At 48.8% G+C, this 14,659-nt stretch overlaps 1 protein-coding gene across 3 annotated transcripts in view; it reads right to left on the reverse strand.

Annotated features, from left to right (window-relative positions):
• Positions 1 to 55: 55 nt before the first annotated feature.
• ZFYVE9 (zinc finger FYVE-type containing 9) overlaps positions 56 to 14,659 on the reverse strand; it is an 82,867-nt gene continuing 68,263 nt past the window's right edge. For all 3 annotated transcript variants that reach the window (XM_067467883.1, XM_067467884.1, XM_060773506.2), the window contains 2 exons: positions 7,586 to 7,762; positions 56 to 627 (listed from right to left, as the gene is read on the reverse strand). In XM_067467883.1, the coding sequence (XP_067323984.1) occupies positions 466 to 627; positions 7,586 to 7,762 (339 nt within the window). In that variant the 3' untranslated portion in view covers positions 56 to 465. The remainder of the gene's footprint in view (positions 628 to 7,585; positions 7,763 to 14,659) is intronic.

The raw sequence follows: 14,659 nt of genomic DNA on the forward strand, positions 1-14,659 counted from the left end.
ATGTAAACGATTCGTTTTTAATGTCTAGAGAAATTAACCATAAACGGCAGTATAATGAGGTCAGAATGGAGGTCTTGATTGTTTCTTCATAATAGGTTCATCTAAACACACTAAATGTTGACATTTTGTTTCCTTTTATTTTCTCCCCATGATCTCTGCACCCGTTTAAGCACTGAATACATGACCGCCCTTGTCTCAACATGGCCGTCATGTTTCTAATCCGTAACAGAAGTGTATTAACCGCAAAGATAGCATAGCCATTTTGAAGTATAGAAGCTGCCCTGATCCTGTTTGTTAACAAATGCATAGACGATTCAGAAATAGGGAACAACTGTTCTCACGCCCCCCTCCCCCCTGCACCCCTCATAATAGTGTCAACAAAAAGCTTAATTTTCCAGTTTTAAAGTGCAAATGATTCAGATACAACTGCTACTGGAACAGGTCTGAACAGAAAATGAAGTCCTCTTATGAGATGTTTTCCAGAATATAAAATACAAGCTCCATGATCACTGGGCCTTCACTCAGCTGGCATGCTCCTCCATGAATTACTGGAACTAAGGCACTGTCCAGGTCATTCACGTATTGAGCAGGCAGGGGCTGACCATTGCTCCCAGCCTGATAGCCAACCTACAGAAAAACACAGTAAGAAGGAAACACAAGGTTTTACTTGTCTGCTCAGGAATAAAACCCCAGTATTGAACTGTCTGTAAGTTTCTTGAAAATCCAAGGATGAAACAAACACAAAAGAAAGCTGGTATTGAAAATGGGGCTAAAAAGAAACCCTACCATAATCTACAAAGAAAGATGCTGTTATGGTCATTGAGAAGAATATTTTGCAAGGAATGGTTAATAAATCAACCTGTGGTTTTCACATTAAAGAAACAAAAATGAGTCCATGATATAAATACCATGGAGTGATACTATTAGGAGGGGTGTTAAGACTTATGGATTTCCTGCAATGGAAATTCTGCTCAATTAAGGTACCAGCTGGCAAAAAAAGGATTTTTTTCTTCGTGTCCTCCATGAAATGCACACCTATGGGTTCTCCCTGCGCATGCGCAGCAATCCGGAACTTCTAGAATATTTAATGAATTTTTAAATGATTATTTTAATGAATAAATGCAAGCTCCGCCCATTCCCCGCCCCCCCGGTATATAATCCCCGGCGTGCGCCTGAGAGGTAGTTCCTTTTTCCGCGCCAAACAGGCAGCATTGCCACGACTTCTCTTAGCTTCTCTTGGACTCTTTTCAACTCTTGACTCAGGACTGTTTTTTCGATTACCGGACCTCTCCTTGCCCGACCACGGACCGACTGACGACTCTCCACTCAGGCTAGATGTCTTCCCTATGTTTTAAAAATTGCTCGGCTTGCGGGGCTAACCTCCCCGAAGCAGACAAACATTCCAAATGCCTCTTATGTTTGGGAGAAACTCACAACCTCCAAACTTGTGAAATTTGCCTTGGGTTTACTTCCAGACCGCGTAAAGGCAGAGATGCCAGGCTCAAAGCGCTGCTTTACGAGCGGGCCTTGGCCCCGCAAACGGCTCCCATCCCCGCCCAATCTTCCCCTGTTCAAGAAACCTCCCAGCCTCCCTCCCCACATGTTGGGGATAGGCGGGATAAGAATCAGGCAGATACTCCCACTGGGGAGCCGCCTAAAAAGAAAGCTAAAGCACCTAAACAGACCATGAGGTCTGCTAAATCAAAAGAAAAACCAACCAAACAAAAAAAGGGACGGCAACTCACTGGTGTTCAGCCCTTGAGTCCTCCTGTGCTACAAAAGGTGCCTTTTCTCTCCGGTTCCACCCTGCAACTCCAGGAACCGCTTCCCACTCTCCTCCAAATGGAGGATCCCTCCCACCTTCCTCCCCTCGAGCTCTTAGACCACATGGAGCTGGAACCGCAGCCTCCAGCTGACCCCTCCCTCTCTCCCCCTCCTCTCCCGCCCTCTCAAAGCTCACCTCCTCCTTCGCCCAGCCCTCCCCAAACCCCGGAACCGGAGGAATCACCATCCCCTCGGCAGCCCAGCACTTCGGCGCAATCCACCGGACGCCGCCGCCGCTCGCCATCCCCGGTTCCGCGGCAGCCTTCAACCCTCTCCTTTCCCCCTCCCAAGAAGATGCGCACAGCGCCTCCGTTGCACCAACACCCTTATGGGTACCAAGAGTACCCTTACCATATGTACCCTCCCCCTCCTTCCTTCCCTGTTTACCCTTTTTACTACCCACCCCCCCCCCCCTGATTCATTCAGGGGAACCCATCCTATCCACTATCCTGATCCAAATTTTCCCCAACCCCCACGTGAGCCTCCCTCAGCTACACTATCTCGACCTCCAGATCCCCAAGAGGAGCTGGATCCCCAGAGTTTTCCTTTGGATCCTAACATGCCCCCCCAATTGGAACCTGACACAATTGACTTACAATCCACAGATGACACACCAGTGATTCAGGATCCCCAACCAGACCCTGACCCTTCCCCCCAACACTTAGAAGATTTTAAAAATTTCTCAGCTCTGTTGATAAGACTTGCCAAAGCCCTAAATCTTGCCACCCCTGAGCCTTCGGATACTGTTACAGATCCATGCTTTACCTCTACTAAACAACAAACACCTACATCTACTACATTGCCCACACTGCCATTTCTTTTAAAGATTCTAAAGAATACAGGAGTTGCCCCGGCCTTGGTTCCAGCAACCCCTAAAAGAGCAGAAAATTTATACCGTATTGATCTTTCCACAGCCTCATGGCTCTCTAAGATGCCCAAGGCAAATTCTGTGGTGACCGATGCTCAACCAAAACCTGTACAAAGAAACCAAGCATCCCCCTCTGACAAAGAAGGGAGAAAACTAGATACTATGGCCAAAAAATTCTACTCCTCAGCATGCCTGTTCGCACGCATGGCTCATTATGGGGTTTACATGAGTGTCTATCAGACTGTTCTCTGGAACAGGATATCCCCATACCTGGATTTATTGCCACCAACTGACCAACCACTAGCTAAAGCTTTCCAACAGGAAGCTCTCCTCTTAGCCAAATTACAAAAAGACTTAGCAAGAAACACAGCTGATACTTCTGGAAAACTAATTGCAGGATCAGTAGCCCTTCGTCGTCACGCATGGCTTAGAGCTGCGATTCTTTCCCAATCACAACGCTCTCTCATTGAAGACCTCCCTATGGACGAAGCAGGCCTCTTCAACCCTGAGACTGACTCACAACTGAAACACTCTCATGAGATGAAACAGACAGTGTACAAATATGACCAACAACCGTACACTTACCAACGTCAGCGTTGGGGCTCCTACTACTACCGCCCCCAATACTACAATAAGCCCTATAACACCTCTTTTTACAGGGGACGACAACGACCGTATACGCCCACCGCAGCTACAAGACGCCCTTCGCTTCCCTCAAGAGGTCAGTACCGTGGTACCAGATCGTCAAACAACAACAGACGACGTTTTTAGCATATCCTCCCCTTCCCCACCACCCACTCAACAACTCACTTACCTCAATAGATTACAGTCATTCCTTCCACAGTGGCAAGCCATCACCACAGACGCTTGGGTCCTCGATATAATTGATAGAGGATATGCAATTGAGTTTCATGACTACCCACTTGTAGGTAGAATCATCATCACACAACCCTCCCAAACCATATGGGATGAAATCCATTCCTTACTTGCTAAAGGAGCGATCTCTCCTATATCCCCACACACGTCCAACACCTGCTTCTATTCTCGTTATTTTCTCATAGACAAGAAGGATGGCGGACTCCGACCCATTCTGGACCTCCGCAGACTTAACACATTCATCACCCCACGCAAATTTCGTATGGTCACCCTTCCCAACATACTACCCTTCATTCCTGAAGGCGCATGGCTAGCAACAATAGACCTACGAGATGCATACTTCCATATCTCAGTTAGACATTCCCACCGAAGGTTCCTCACCTTCTCGGTCCAAAATTCTCACTTCTCGTTTAATTCTCTACCTTTTGGTCTTTCCTCTGCCCCAAGGGTGTTTACAAAGTGCATGGCGGTCGTAGCCGCACACCTGCGCCAACAAGGTATAACAGTTTTTCCGTACCTGGATGACTGGATGTTGGCCTGTACTTCAAAGTCTCAATTGTACACAGATATTCATTACACCTTATCTCTTTTACAGGATCTCGGCCTGGTGGTAAATCACGAAAAATCGCATCTTCAACCAACACAACGCATCCAATTTATAGGGGCCATCATAGATTCTACACTCCAAAGAGCCTTTCTCCCAGAGGACCGCTTCACGAAACTTCAACAGGCTATTCTCTCCCTCATCCACTCACAACAGGCCTCAGCATGGGCTATCCAGTCTATACTTGGCCACATGGCAGCTACCACCAGTGTAACCCCCTTCGCTCGGCTTCGGATGAGGCCTCTACAAAACTGGTTCATCAGAGCCTTCGACCCCCTCCACGATCCACAATCCCGAATCCTTCACCCACCACACATTGTGCTCCACTCCCTCACATGGTGGACAAAAGCACGCAATGTTCGCCTGGGCATGCCATTCATACAGCCACACCCATCCATGTCCCTGACAACAGATGCCTCCAACTCAGGCTGGGGAGCACACCTCAAAGACTTCAAAATCAGCGGTCATTGGCTCCCACAAGAACTCCACTTCCACATAAATGCACTAGAAATGATGGCGGTGGAGAAGGCCCTTCGAGCCTTCACCCGCATCACCTCCAACCACATAGTCCAAATAGTAACGAACAACACTGCAGTCAAATATTACATCAACAAACAGGGAGGAACTCGGTCTCAAATACTGACATCAATCTCAACCCGCATCTGGGAATGGTGCATTCAGAGAAACATCTTCCTCACGGCCATCCATCTACCAGGCCAAGACAACATACTGGCAGACTCATTGAGCAGATCAACAAAGAACAACCACGAATGGCACCTCCACATGTCCCAATTCCAGATCATCACACACAAATGGGGGACGCCTACAATAGACCTATTTGCGTCCCCAATAAACACTCACTGCCCAACTTATTGCGCAAGGCTCCGCCCTCACGCATTCCCAGGTTGTCTCGGAGACGCTTTCCTCTTCCGATGGACACCGAACCTCGTCTACATCTTTCCACCCCTCCCTCTCCTATCCCCAGTCATAGCCAAGATAATTCAGGACAATACGGATTGCGTCCTGATTGCCCCCTGGTGGCCACGCCAGCACTGGTTTGCCACACTCCTACAAATATCCAACAAAGAATACTTCCACCTAAATCCCTTGCCAGACCTTCTCTCGGTGGAAAACGGGCTCGTTCTCCACCCAGACCTTCCCTCCCTCCGATTAACAGCATGGAGGATCAGACCACATTAACTATCAGACGAAGTAACACGCATACTCCTTGCTGCTCACAAACCATCCACTACAAAATCCTATGCTTACAAGTGGTCACTATTCACAACATACACTAACTCGGTAGGACACAATCCCACCACGGCACCCGTCCCGGTGGTACTAGACTTCTTGGTTCACCTTTCCAACAAAGGATTCTCCCTCTCTTCAGTAAAGTGCTACATAGCCGCTATATCATCCTTTAGAAGGAAACGTGGCTTGCCGTCCCTTTTCCAAGATCATTTGGTTCAATTGTTTCTGAAAGGATACAAGAACGTCCACCCTCCTGCCTCCCCCCCTCCCCCACAATGGAGCCTAGAGCTGGTACTATCCCAGCTATCAAAGCCGCCCTTTGAGCCCATGGCCTCCAATGATATCTCTCACCTCTCTTGGAAAACAGCATTCCTGGTGGCCATCACCTCGGCCAGGAGGGCCAGTGAACTCACGGCCCTCAGATCAGACCCACCATATGTGAGATTCCATGATGACAAGGTCGTCCTGCGGACCGATGTCACCTTTTTACCTAAAGTAGTCTCCCACTTCCATATGTCTCAGGACATCATATTACCTGCTTTTTTCCCAAATCCATCCTCTCCACTTGAGGTGGCTCTCCACTCCTTGGATGTCAAGAGAGCCATTTCATTCTATTTGCATAGAACATCCACTCATAGAAAATCGCCGAAGCTCTTTTTAAAATACAGGAAAGACATGATGGGGCACCCTGTCTCCTCCCAGGGCATAGCCTCTTGGATCGTATCTACGATCCGACTAGCCTACCAATTGGCGGGAAAGCAACCACCACCTCGCGTGGTGGCGCATTCAACCAGATCTCTCTCCACCTCCCAAGCTTTTTTGCATGGAGTTCCACTGGACCAGATCTGTAGAGCAGCGACGTGGTCTACACCATCCACGTTCGCATCACATTACAAACTGGATGTGTTGGCCAAGAAGGATGCAGCCTTTGGCAGAGCCGTACTGTTTTTCCTGCGTGGCATGACCCACCTCCAGGTCAGTAGCTTGCTATTCACCCATAGGTGTGCATTTCACGGAGGACACGAAGAAAAAATAAAGGTTGCTCACCTGTAACCGTATTTCTTCGAGTGTCCATCCGTGAAATTCACACAACCCGCCCATCCTCCCCTCTGTCATGCCTTTTTTAGCCTCTATTTGGCGCTATGGGAACTACCTCTCAGGCGCACGCTGGGGATTATATACCGGGGGGGCGGGGAATGGGCGGAGCTTGCATTTATTCATTAAAATAATCATTTAAAAATTCATTAAATATTCTAGAAGTTCCGGATTGCTGCGCATGCGCAGGGAGAACCCATAGGTGTGAATTTCACGGATGGACACTCGAAGAAATACGGTTACAGGTGAGCAACCTTTATATATTAATACACTTCTTTATTCCGGACGTAACATTTAGGTTCAAATAAGTCTCTATTTAGAACATATGTAATGAGTGCCACACATGCCAATCCAAGTATGGCAACAATACTTAAAAAGCAGTTTTTTTTAAATGTCAGCAGCAACTTGAGAAACTGCAAGTTGCTTCTGGTGTGAGAGAATTGGCTGTCTACAAGGACGTTGCCCAAGGGATGCCTGGATATTTTGATGTTTTACCATCCTTGTGGGAGGCTTCTTTCATGTCCCCGCATGGGGAGCTAGGCTGACTGAGGGAGCTCATCCACGCTCTCACCAGATTCGAACCTGCGACCTGTGGATCTTCAGTCCTGCCAGCACAGGGGTTTAACCCATTGTGCCACCTGGGGCCTCCAAAAGCAAATGACACAATCCCCTACTGAAATCGAAATATATATTCAATATTATCTATGAAACACTTAAGACAAAAATCGTTGTCTCATATCACTTCCTAATTGTCACTTTGAACTTTCTGACCTTCACAAGCAAAAGTCTACATTATTTCCAAATTTGAAAGACTAGAATAGATCACAGAAATATATCACACTGCAGAAATTGCTATTTGTTAAAAGATCTTCATAACCCAAACCGAAACACTGATGCGCTATATTTCATGAAAAGACAACTTTTGAAATATCTAGTTGTGGGTTACACAGCTCCTTAAAAGGTACACATAATCTTACACATTTAGTTGTGTTATATATATATTAAAAGTATGCTTTAGATGAAGGTGAGGAAAGTGCCATTCAGAATTAATTGGTTTTTCTACTTACTTGATCAGCATCAAGTGTAACACGGAGACCCAACTTGGTCATCCCATCCTCTTTCAGCAGCTTCAAGTGAGGGCACAAGGCCAGGCAGAAAGCCTTAGCCACGTTCTCAGTCAGCCGGCTGTGGTCTGCTGGGTCACTTAGGCCATTATGTTGATCATCATTTTCCAGAAAGAAAACCTGAAAGGAAAAAAAGCTCTTATATACAGTCCCTAGTTATGCTTTATTACAACTTGAGAACACTAAAAGATACAAGCAATGTTTCCAATTCATTCATTTTAAATATTCAACAGACTGCATTCCAGTTCAAAACTTCCTTCACAGCTAAAACCAAAAGATTATTATATTCAGAATAAAAATGGATATCAGGTTTATGAATGTGGAAGTAGCATCAAGAAAGGCAAAAAACCAAAAAAAAAAATCAGCCACAATAATTACAGCAAGTTGGCCACCTCTAAATATATCACGGGAAATAGGGAGATGTAACGAGTAACTCACTAGAAGTTTCTCAAGCTGAATCGCAAGGCAGATCAAGAGAACTGAGGGGTCTGGCCCCGCGTTGGGCCTTATATACTCGAGAGGGGAGGGGGGAGGGAGGGCGGGGCCAGGCCTTGACATAAAATGTCTGCTTTTATTTCTAGAAGGTTCCGAGGCTGTACTGCGCAGGCGCAGGAAATACCATATGTGCATTTCACAGTTGACTATGACAGGAAAGGATACATTCACTTCCAGAAAATATTCCAATGTTAAACGTGAACATATCTCATGTGGTTTCTAGCTTTCCTGGAATGGCATCAGGACTTTGCTAACTTAACTTGGAAACACATAACCCAATATTACCTTTCAGTTGAGAATATTCTGCTATCAGAGGTACTGTCAATCCCTATCAGTCACTTTTAAAAAGTTTATTTAATATCCAGCCTTTTTCTCTAAGTGAAATTCAATTGTTTGACTGCTCTTTGACTTCGGACTGGCCTACGTTATCCTGCTTTCTGTATCCCTGACCTTGGACTGTTCGTGACTACTCTTTTGTCTATCCCTTGGGTCCTGCTTCAGGACCCAGTCGGGCCTAGTTAGCTGAGAAGGCACGATTTACTATGGCGACTACTTCGTTTAAAAAGTGCACTCAGTGTCCCAACACCCTCCCGGACACTGATGGACACTCGCTTTGCCTCGCCTGCCTGGGGGAGGCCCATCTGTCTCAGCCTTGTAAGATCTGCCAGGCCTTCACCCCCCAGACCCGCAAAAACAGGGTCTCCAGGCTGAAGGCTGCCCTTTACTAAAGGGCTCTCCTCCCCCCAATGGCGGCTAGCCAACCTTCTAAGTCCGTTGACTTACCTGGCCACAAATCAGTCCAACATGGCGGCATCGCCAAAAAGAAGACTAAAAAATCCAAGGAGGGAGCACACCAAGATGGTCGCTCAGCTTCTTCCCGGCCAATTAGTCCTACAAAAAGGGCGGGAAATCCGCCAGCCCTCCTCTCCCCTCCGACTCGTTTGCTCGCTGCTCAACGAGGGGAGGAGGCGCTCCCTCTGGTGGCTCCTATGCTCCAATTGCAGCCGCCTCCGCCATCGATGCAGCCTCTCGCGCCCACAACCCTGCTGGCAGCGACGCTGAGTGAGGAGGCAGAGCCGAGGACCCCGGCGCATGCGCAGCTCGCTGCCAGCACGCCGGGAGATTTCCCCGCGATGCTGGCTCTAACCCTGCCGATGTCGGCAGAGATCGGGGCACCGACAGAGGAGTCAGCTCTGCAAGCCGCTGAGAATGAGGATCAGCTGGGGCGGCCGATACCGGGCCTCCCTGTCATGGGCGGGGCCTTAATTCCGCTGCCAGGAGTTGTGCCCGCCCCTTCCGTCGGGGAAGCCCCGAGACAATCTGCCTCGCCTGCCTTATCGGGCTCCAGGAAGCTATCCAGAGGGTAAGCGGAGCGAAGCCAAGATACGGAGCCGCAGCCGCGCGCCCCCAAGAGAGCCAGGCACGCGCGGTCCCCCTCTCGCTCCTCTAGGAGCTCTAGACGCCGGCGGTATCGATCGGCATCGAGGGACAGGGGCCGCTCCTCTTCATCATCATCATCCTCCTCAGGGAACTCGAGGAGGAGGCGTCGGTCTAGATGGTCCAGGGCCTCTTCCCGGCATGCTGTCTACAGAGAGGGCCCAGCTGCAGGATCGATGCCTCTCCAGGGCTTCTGGCAACTTTCCCCTGCGGGTCAGTACATCTTTTTGCCTTCGCCTGTGTCTCATCAGCATCCCTTTCCGGGTTCTACAGCTGACGCTTCACCTGCCAGCACAAGGGGGCGTACCACCGGTGTCCTCCCACCCTCCCCGGGGGCCTCTGAGCATCTATCCGGTGAATCCTGCCCCGCAGCAGTTCCTGCCTGCCTCTACTGCATCAGGTATGGGAGGGCCCTCTACACATCTCCCTCCCATTCAAAGCACTCCAGTAGCTTCAATAGAGGCCAGTGGAGCTTTACAGCTTACTGAATCTCTCCCCAATATAGGGGATGAACAGGATGTGATTGAACATAGGCCTCCTGAAACGGAGGACCCTGACTCAGCCTCTCCCCTGACTCTGTTCAACCTGTTGGAACTGCTGATGATGTTATGGACAGATCCCCTGAATTTAACAAGTTTGCCTTCCTCGTCAGCAGGATGGTTAAGGCTTTGGATTTACCAGCTCCTGAGCCATCTGAGCATGTGGAGGACCCCATGTTCCCCTCAGACGAGCAGAACGTGGTGTCCTCCACTGATTTGCCTCCATTACCTTACCTGTTAAAGCTGGCCAGAGTATCGGATGATGCTCCTCCTATGGTACCTGCAATACCTAGAAGAGTTGATGCTTTGTATAAGATTGATTTATCCTCTGCGAAATGGGTTTCCAATCCCCCCAGGCCAAACACAGTGGTGGCCGAGGTGGCCAAAACCAAGCGCCAGAAAGGCTCTGCCTCACTGACTACACCACCTGATAGGGAGGGCAGGAAGATAGATTCCCTAGGTAGAAAAGCTCACTTGTCCGCAGGGCTATTCACAACAATGGCCCATTTTGCAACTTATATGAGCGGCTACCAAAATTTCCTGTGGACAAAGGTCGCACCCTATTTTGACTTATTGTCGCCTGAGGAGCAGCGCTTGCCCAAAGCATTGCAAGCAAAGGCCATTGCACTATCACGTCTCCAGAAAGATTTTGCTAAACACCTAGCCGAGGCGGCAGGGAATCTGTTTGCCACCACTACGTCTGTTAGGAGACACGCGTGGCTTAGAGCTGCTAATCTTTCAGATGAGGGGAAAGCCTTAGCGGAGGACCTCCCAGTACACGTGGAGGGTCTTTTCAACCCTGATACAGACGAAAAATTAAAGAGCAAGCAAGAGGTTCACCAAGCGGCGAGCAAATTCGGATATACATGGCAGCCTACTTACCAGCCAAAGTCTAGATGGCAGCCTTCTTCTAATTCCCGCAAAAACTTTTCCAATTCATTCGCAGGCCCCTTCAGAGGCCATAATTCGAATTTTTCTAGATTCCAGGGTGGCCGGAAGAGTCCATATGCGACCAAGTCTAGGTTCCAATCGTTTCAGAACAAGCCTAGGTCCCAACCTGCCTCCAAAAAGCGGGTTTGACGCTTGCGGGGATTTGTGTAGCCCTCGGCCAAACGGAGGTGACCCCTCGGAACCATCTCCCGGTATTTTACCGGCCGTATCACTCTGTTGCGTTCCTTCTGTTCCCTTCCTGTTTTATGAAAGGTTATCGTTGTTTTATGATGCATGGGCTACTATCACCGATGACAAGTGGGTCTTCTCCATAGTTCGCAATGGATACAGAATCGAGTTCGATGATGTTCCCCCCACGGGCGGGATTGTGTCCACACCTGCCTCCTTGCCATTATGTGAAGAGGTTCAAAACCTGTTAAACAAAGGGGCCATTTCACCGCTTTGCCCTTCAATGTTTCAATGTTGTTTCTTCTCACGCTATTTTCTTGTGAACAAGAGGGATGGAGGCTTTCAAGCCATCATGGATTTGAGATCTCTCAATAAACACATTTCTCCAAAGAAATTTCGGATGATTACTTTGACTACCATTATGCCCTTGTTGTTTTATGGGGCTTGGTTCGCCACGGTGGATTTGAAGGACGCTTATTTCCACATCTCTATAGTCCCTCCACCGTAGGTTTTTAGCCTTTATGGTGGGTCACATGGCTTATTGCTATAATGTCTTACCTTTTGGTCTTTCGACGGCCCCAAGGGTGTTCACGAAGTGTATGTCTGTAGTGGCGGCATACCTTCGCACTAGGGGAATAACGGTTTACCCCTATATAGATGACTGGCTGATCGTTGCCGAGCCACCGAGCCAATTAAAACAACATATTTCTGTTATTTTGTCTTTACTCCAGTCTCTGGGCCTGATCATCAACCTGGAGAAATCATCTCTTACGCCCACTCGCCGGATTCAATTCATCGGAGCGCTGTTGGACTCCGTTTCCCAGAAAGCCTACCTCCCTCGGGACAGGTTTGCCAACCTGTTGGAGCTGCTTACCCTGGTTATAATATCTCCCAGGGTCACGGCAAAGCAAATACAGGTGTTGTTGGACACATGGCATCGACCACAGCGGTTACTACCTATTCCAGATTGAGAATGCGGCCCCTTTAATTTTGGTTCCTGTCGGTGTTCAATCCTCTTTGCGACAGCCCTTCCACCAAATTGTCTATCCCAGCCCATATCCGCCAATCCCTATGGGGTGGGCGAACGAACAATGGGTGTGTGCGGGCCTACCATTTCAACCACCGTGCCCGGTCACTTCTATAACTACAGACCCATCCCTATCGGGGTGGGGGGTGCATTCACAGGGCCTCATCACTCAAGGCGTGTGGTCAGTAGACGAAGCCAGCATGCACATAAACGTCCTCGAGCTTCTAGCGGTGGACAGGGCCCTGAAGTCTTTCGAAAGGGTGGTGTCAGGAAAAGTCGTTCAAGTACTCACCGACAACACCACGGTGATGTACTACATAAACAAGCAGGGAGGGACTCACTCCAGACCCCTGTTAGACCTCTGCGTCAAGGTATGGGACTGGTGCATTTGCAGAGGGATTCATCTCATAGCCACACATCTCCCAGGCGTGAACAACGGCCTGGCGGATGTTCTCAGCAGGAATCCCATGGCTCACCACGAATGGTCTCTGAACCAGGAGGTGGCCAGAGACCTCTTCAGAACTTGGGGTATGCCGGAGATAGACCTATTCGCGACTCATTGGAATACCAAGTGCAGACTATTCTGCGCCCGTTGCCACCCGAACCCATTGATAGGATGTCTGGGGGATGCGTTCCTCCACAACTGGGGGGACAGACTAGTATATGCTTTTCCTCCGTTCCCTCTTCTTCTGCGGGTAATCGTGAAAATCAAGAGGGACAGGGCCCATTGTATCTTTCTGACTCCCTGGTGGCCCCGGCAACCTTGGTTCGCGCCCCTCCTACAAATGGTGGGGAACAGATTCCTTCCTCTTCGGTACAGACCGGACTTATTGGCTTCCCAACACGACCGGGTTTTGTATCCCGAGGTCCAACAGCTGAGACTTATGGCTTGGCACATCCTGCCGGATCAGTAACCACCCTCACAGAATTATCTGGACCTGTTCTTGCCATAATTGAAGCTGTACATAGAGCATCCACCAAAAGGTTTTATTTATATAAATGGGCTAGATTTACCAGTTTTGCTGCGCGCAAGAATGTTGAGCCTGAGACGGCACCTGTTTCATTGGTGTTAGATTTTTTAGTTTCATTATTGGATGAAGGGCTTTCGGCTTCATCTATAAAATGTTATTTGGCCGCGATATCGTGGTTCAGGAGGAAGAATGGCTTGCCCTCCTGCTTTTCGAACCCATTGGTCAAGACGTTTCTGAGGGGAGTTGCAAACACCAAACCCTGTGTAACCCCTATTGCTCCCGCCTGGAGTTTGGATGTGGTGTTAGCTGCATTGACGAGACCTCCTTTCGAGCCCTTGGCTACAGTGGATTGGTCATATTTATCTTGGAAGGTTGCCTTTTTGGTGGCCATAACGTCAGCACGAAGGGCTAGTGAATTATGCGCCCTTCGGGTTGACTTACCTTATCTCAAGTTTCACAAAGACAAAGTTGTTTTACGCACAGACATCGCATTTTTGCCAAAGATAGCAACCAAGTTCCATATGTCGCAGGAGATTGTGCTTCCTGCTTTTTTCCAGGACCCTGCTACGCCCTTGGAGCGTGGGTTGCATCTCCTAGATGTGCGTAGGGCTTTGGCTTTTTATGTAAAAAGAACAGCCAAAATTAGGAAGACTCCCAGACTTTTCATTAAATATCGCAAAGATACGAGGGGTCTACCGTTGTCATCGCAGCGATTTTCCTCTTGGATAGTGTCTGTTATTCGTTTATGTTGCCAGCTGTCGGGGAAAGAGTTGCCTCAACAGGTTGGAGGACATTCGACCAGATCGGTGTCGACGTCTGCTGCCTTCATGAAAGGTGTTCCCTTGGAGGTCATCTGTAAAGCCGCCATATGGACGACGCCACTTACCTTCGTGTCACACTACAAGATGGATGTCGTTTCCAGGAGGGCGGCTGAATTCGGAAGAGCAGTCTTGTTTTCAGCGGTGGCATGACGCCCACCATCCACGGTTAATAGCTTGCTAGTCTACCATATGTGCATTTCACAGTTGACTACGACAGGAAATTATAAGTTGCTTACCTGTAACTGTAGTTTCCTGAGTAGTCACCTGTGAAATTGCACATCCCCGCCCTTCCTCCCCTCGAGTGTCATGCCCTGCCTTCTGTCAGTTTTTTACGGCGGAAGAGAACTGAGGGGCCTGGCCCCACGTTGGGCCTTACATACTCGAGAGGGGAGGGGGGAGGGAGGGCGGGGCCAGGCCTTGACATAAAATGTCTGCTTTTATTTCTAGAAGGTTCCGAAGCTGTACTGCGCAGGCGCAGGAAATACCATATGTGCAATTTCACAGGTGACTACTCAGGAAACTACACTTACAGGTAAGCAACTTATAATTTCTTGGGTTCACAGCAGTTTCTTGTAGCTGGACTTTGGGTTGATGCACGAATTGCATCA

This window comes from Anolis sagrei, chromosome 4 (assembly GCF_037176765.1).
Source record: "Anolis sagrei isolate rAnoSag1 chromosome 4, rAnoSag1.mat, whole genome shotgun sequence".
Classification (NCBI taxonomy): Eukaryota; Metazoa; Chordata; class Lepidosauria; order Squamata; family Dactyloidae; genus Anolis; species Anolis sagrei.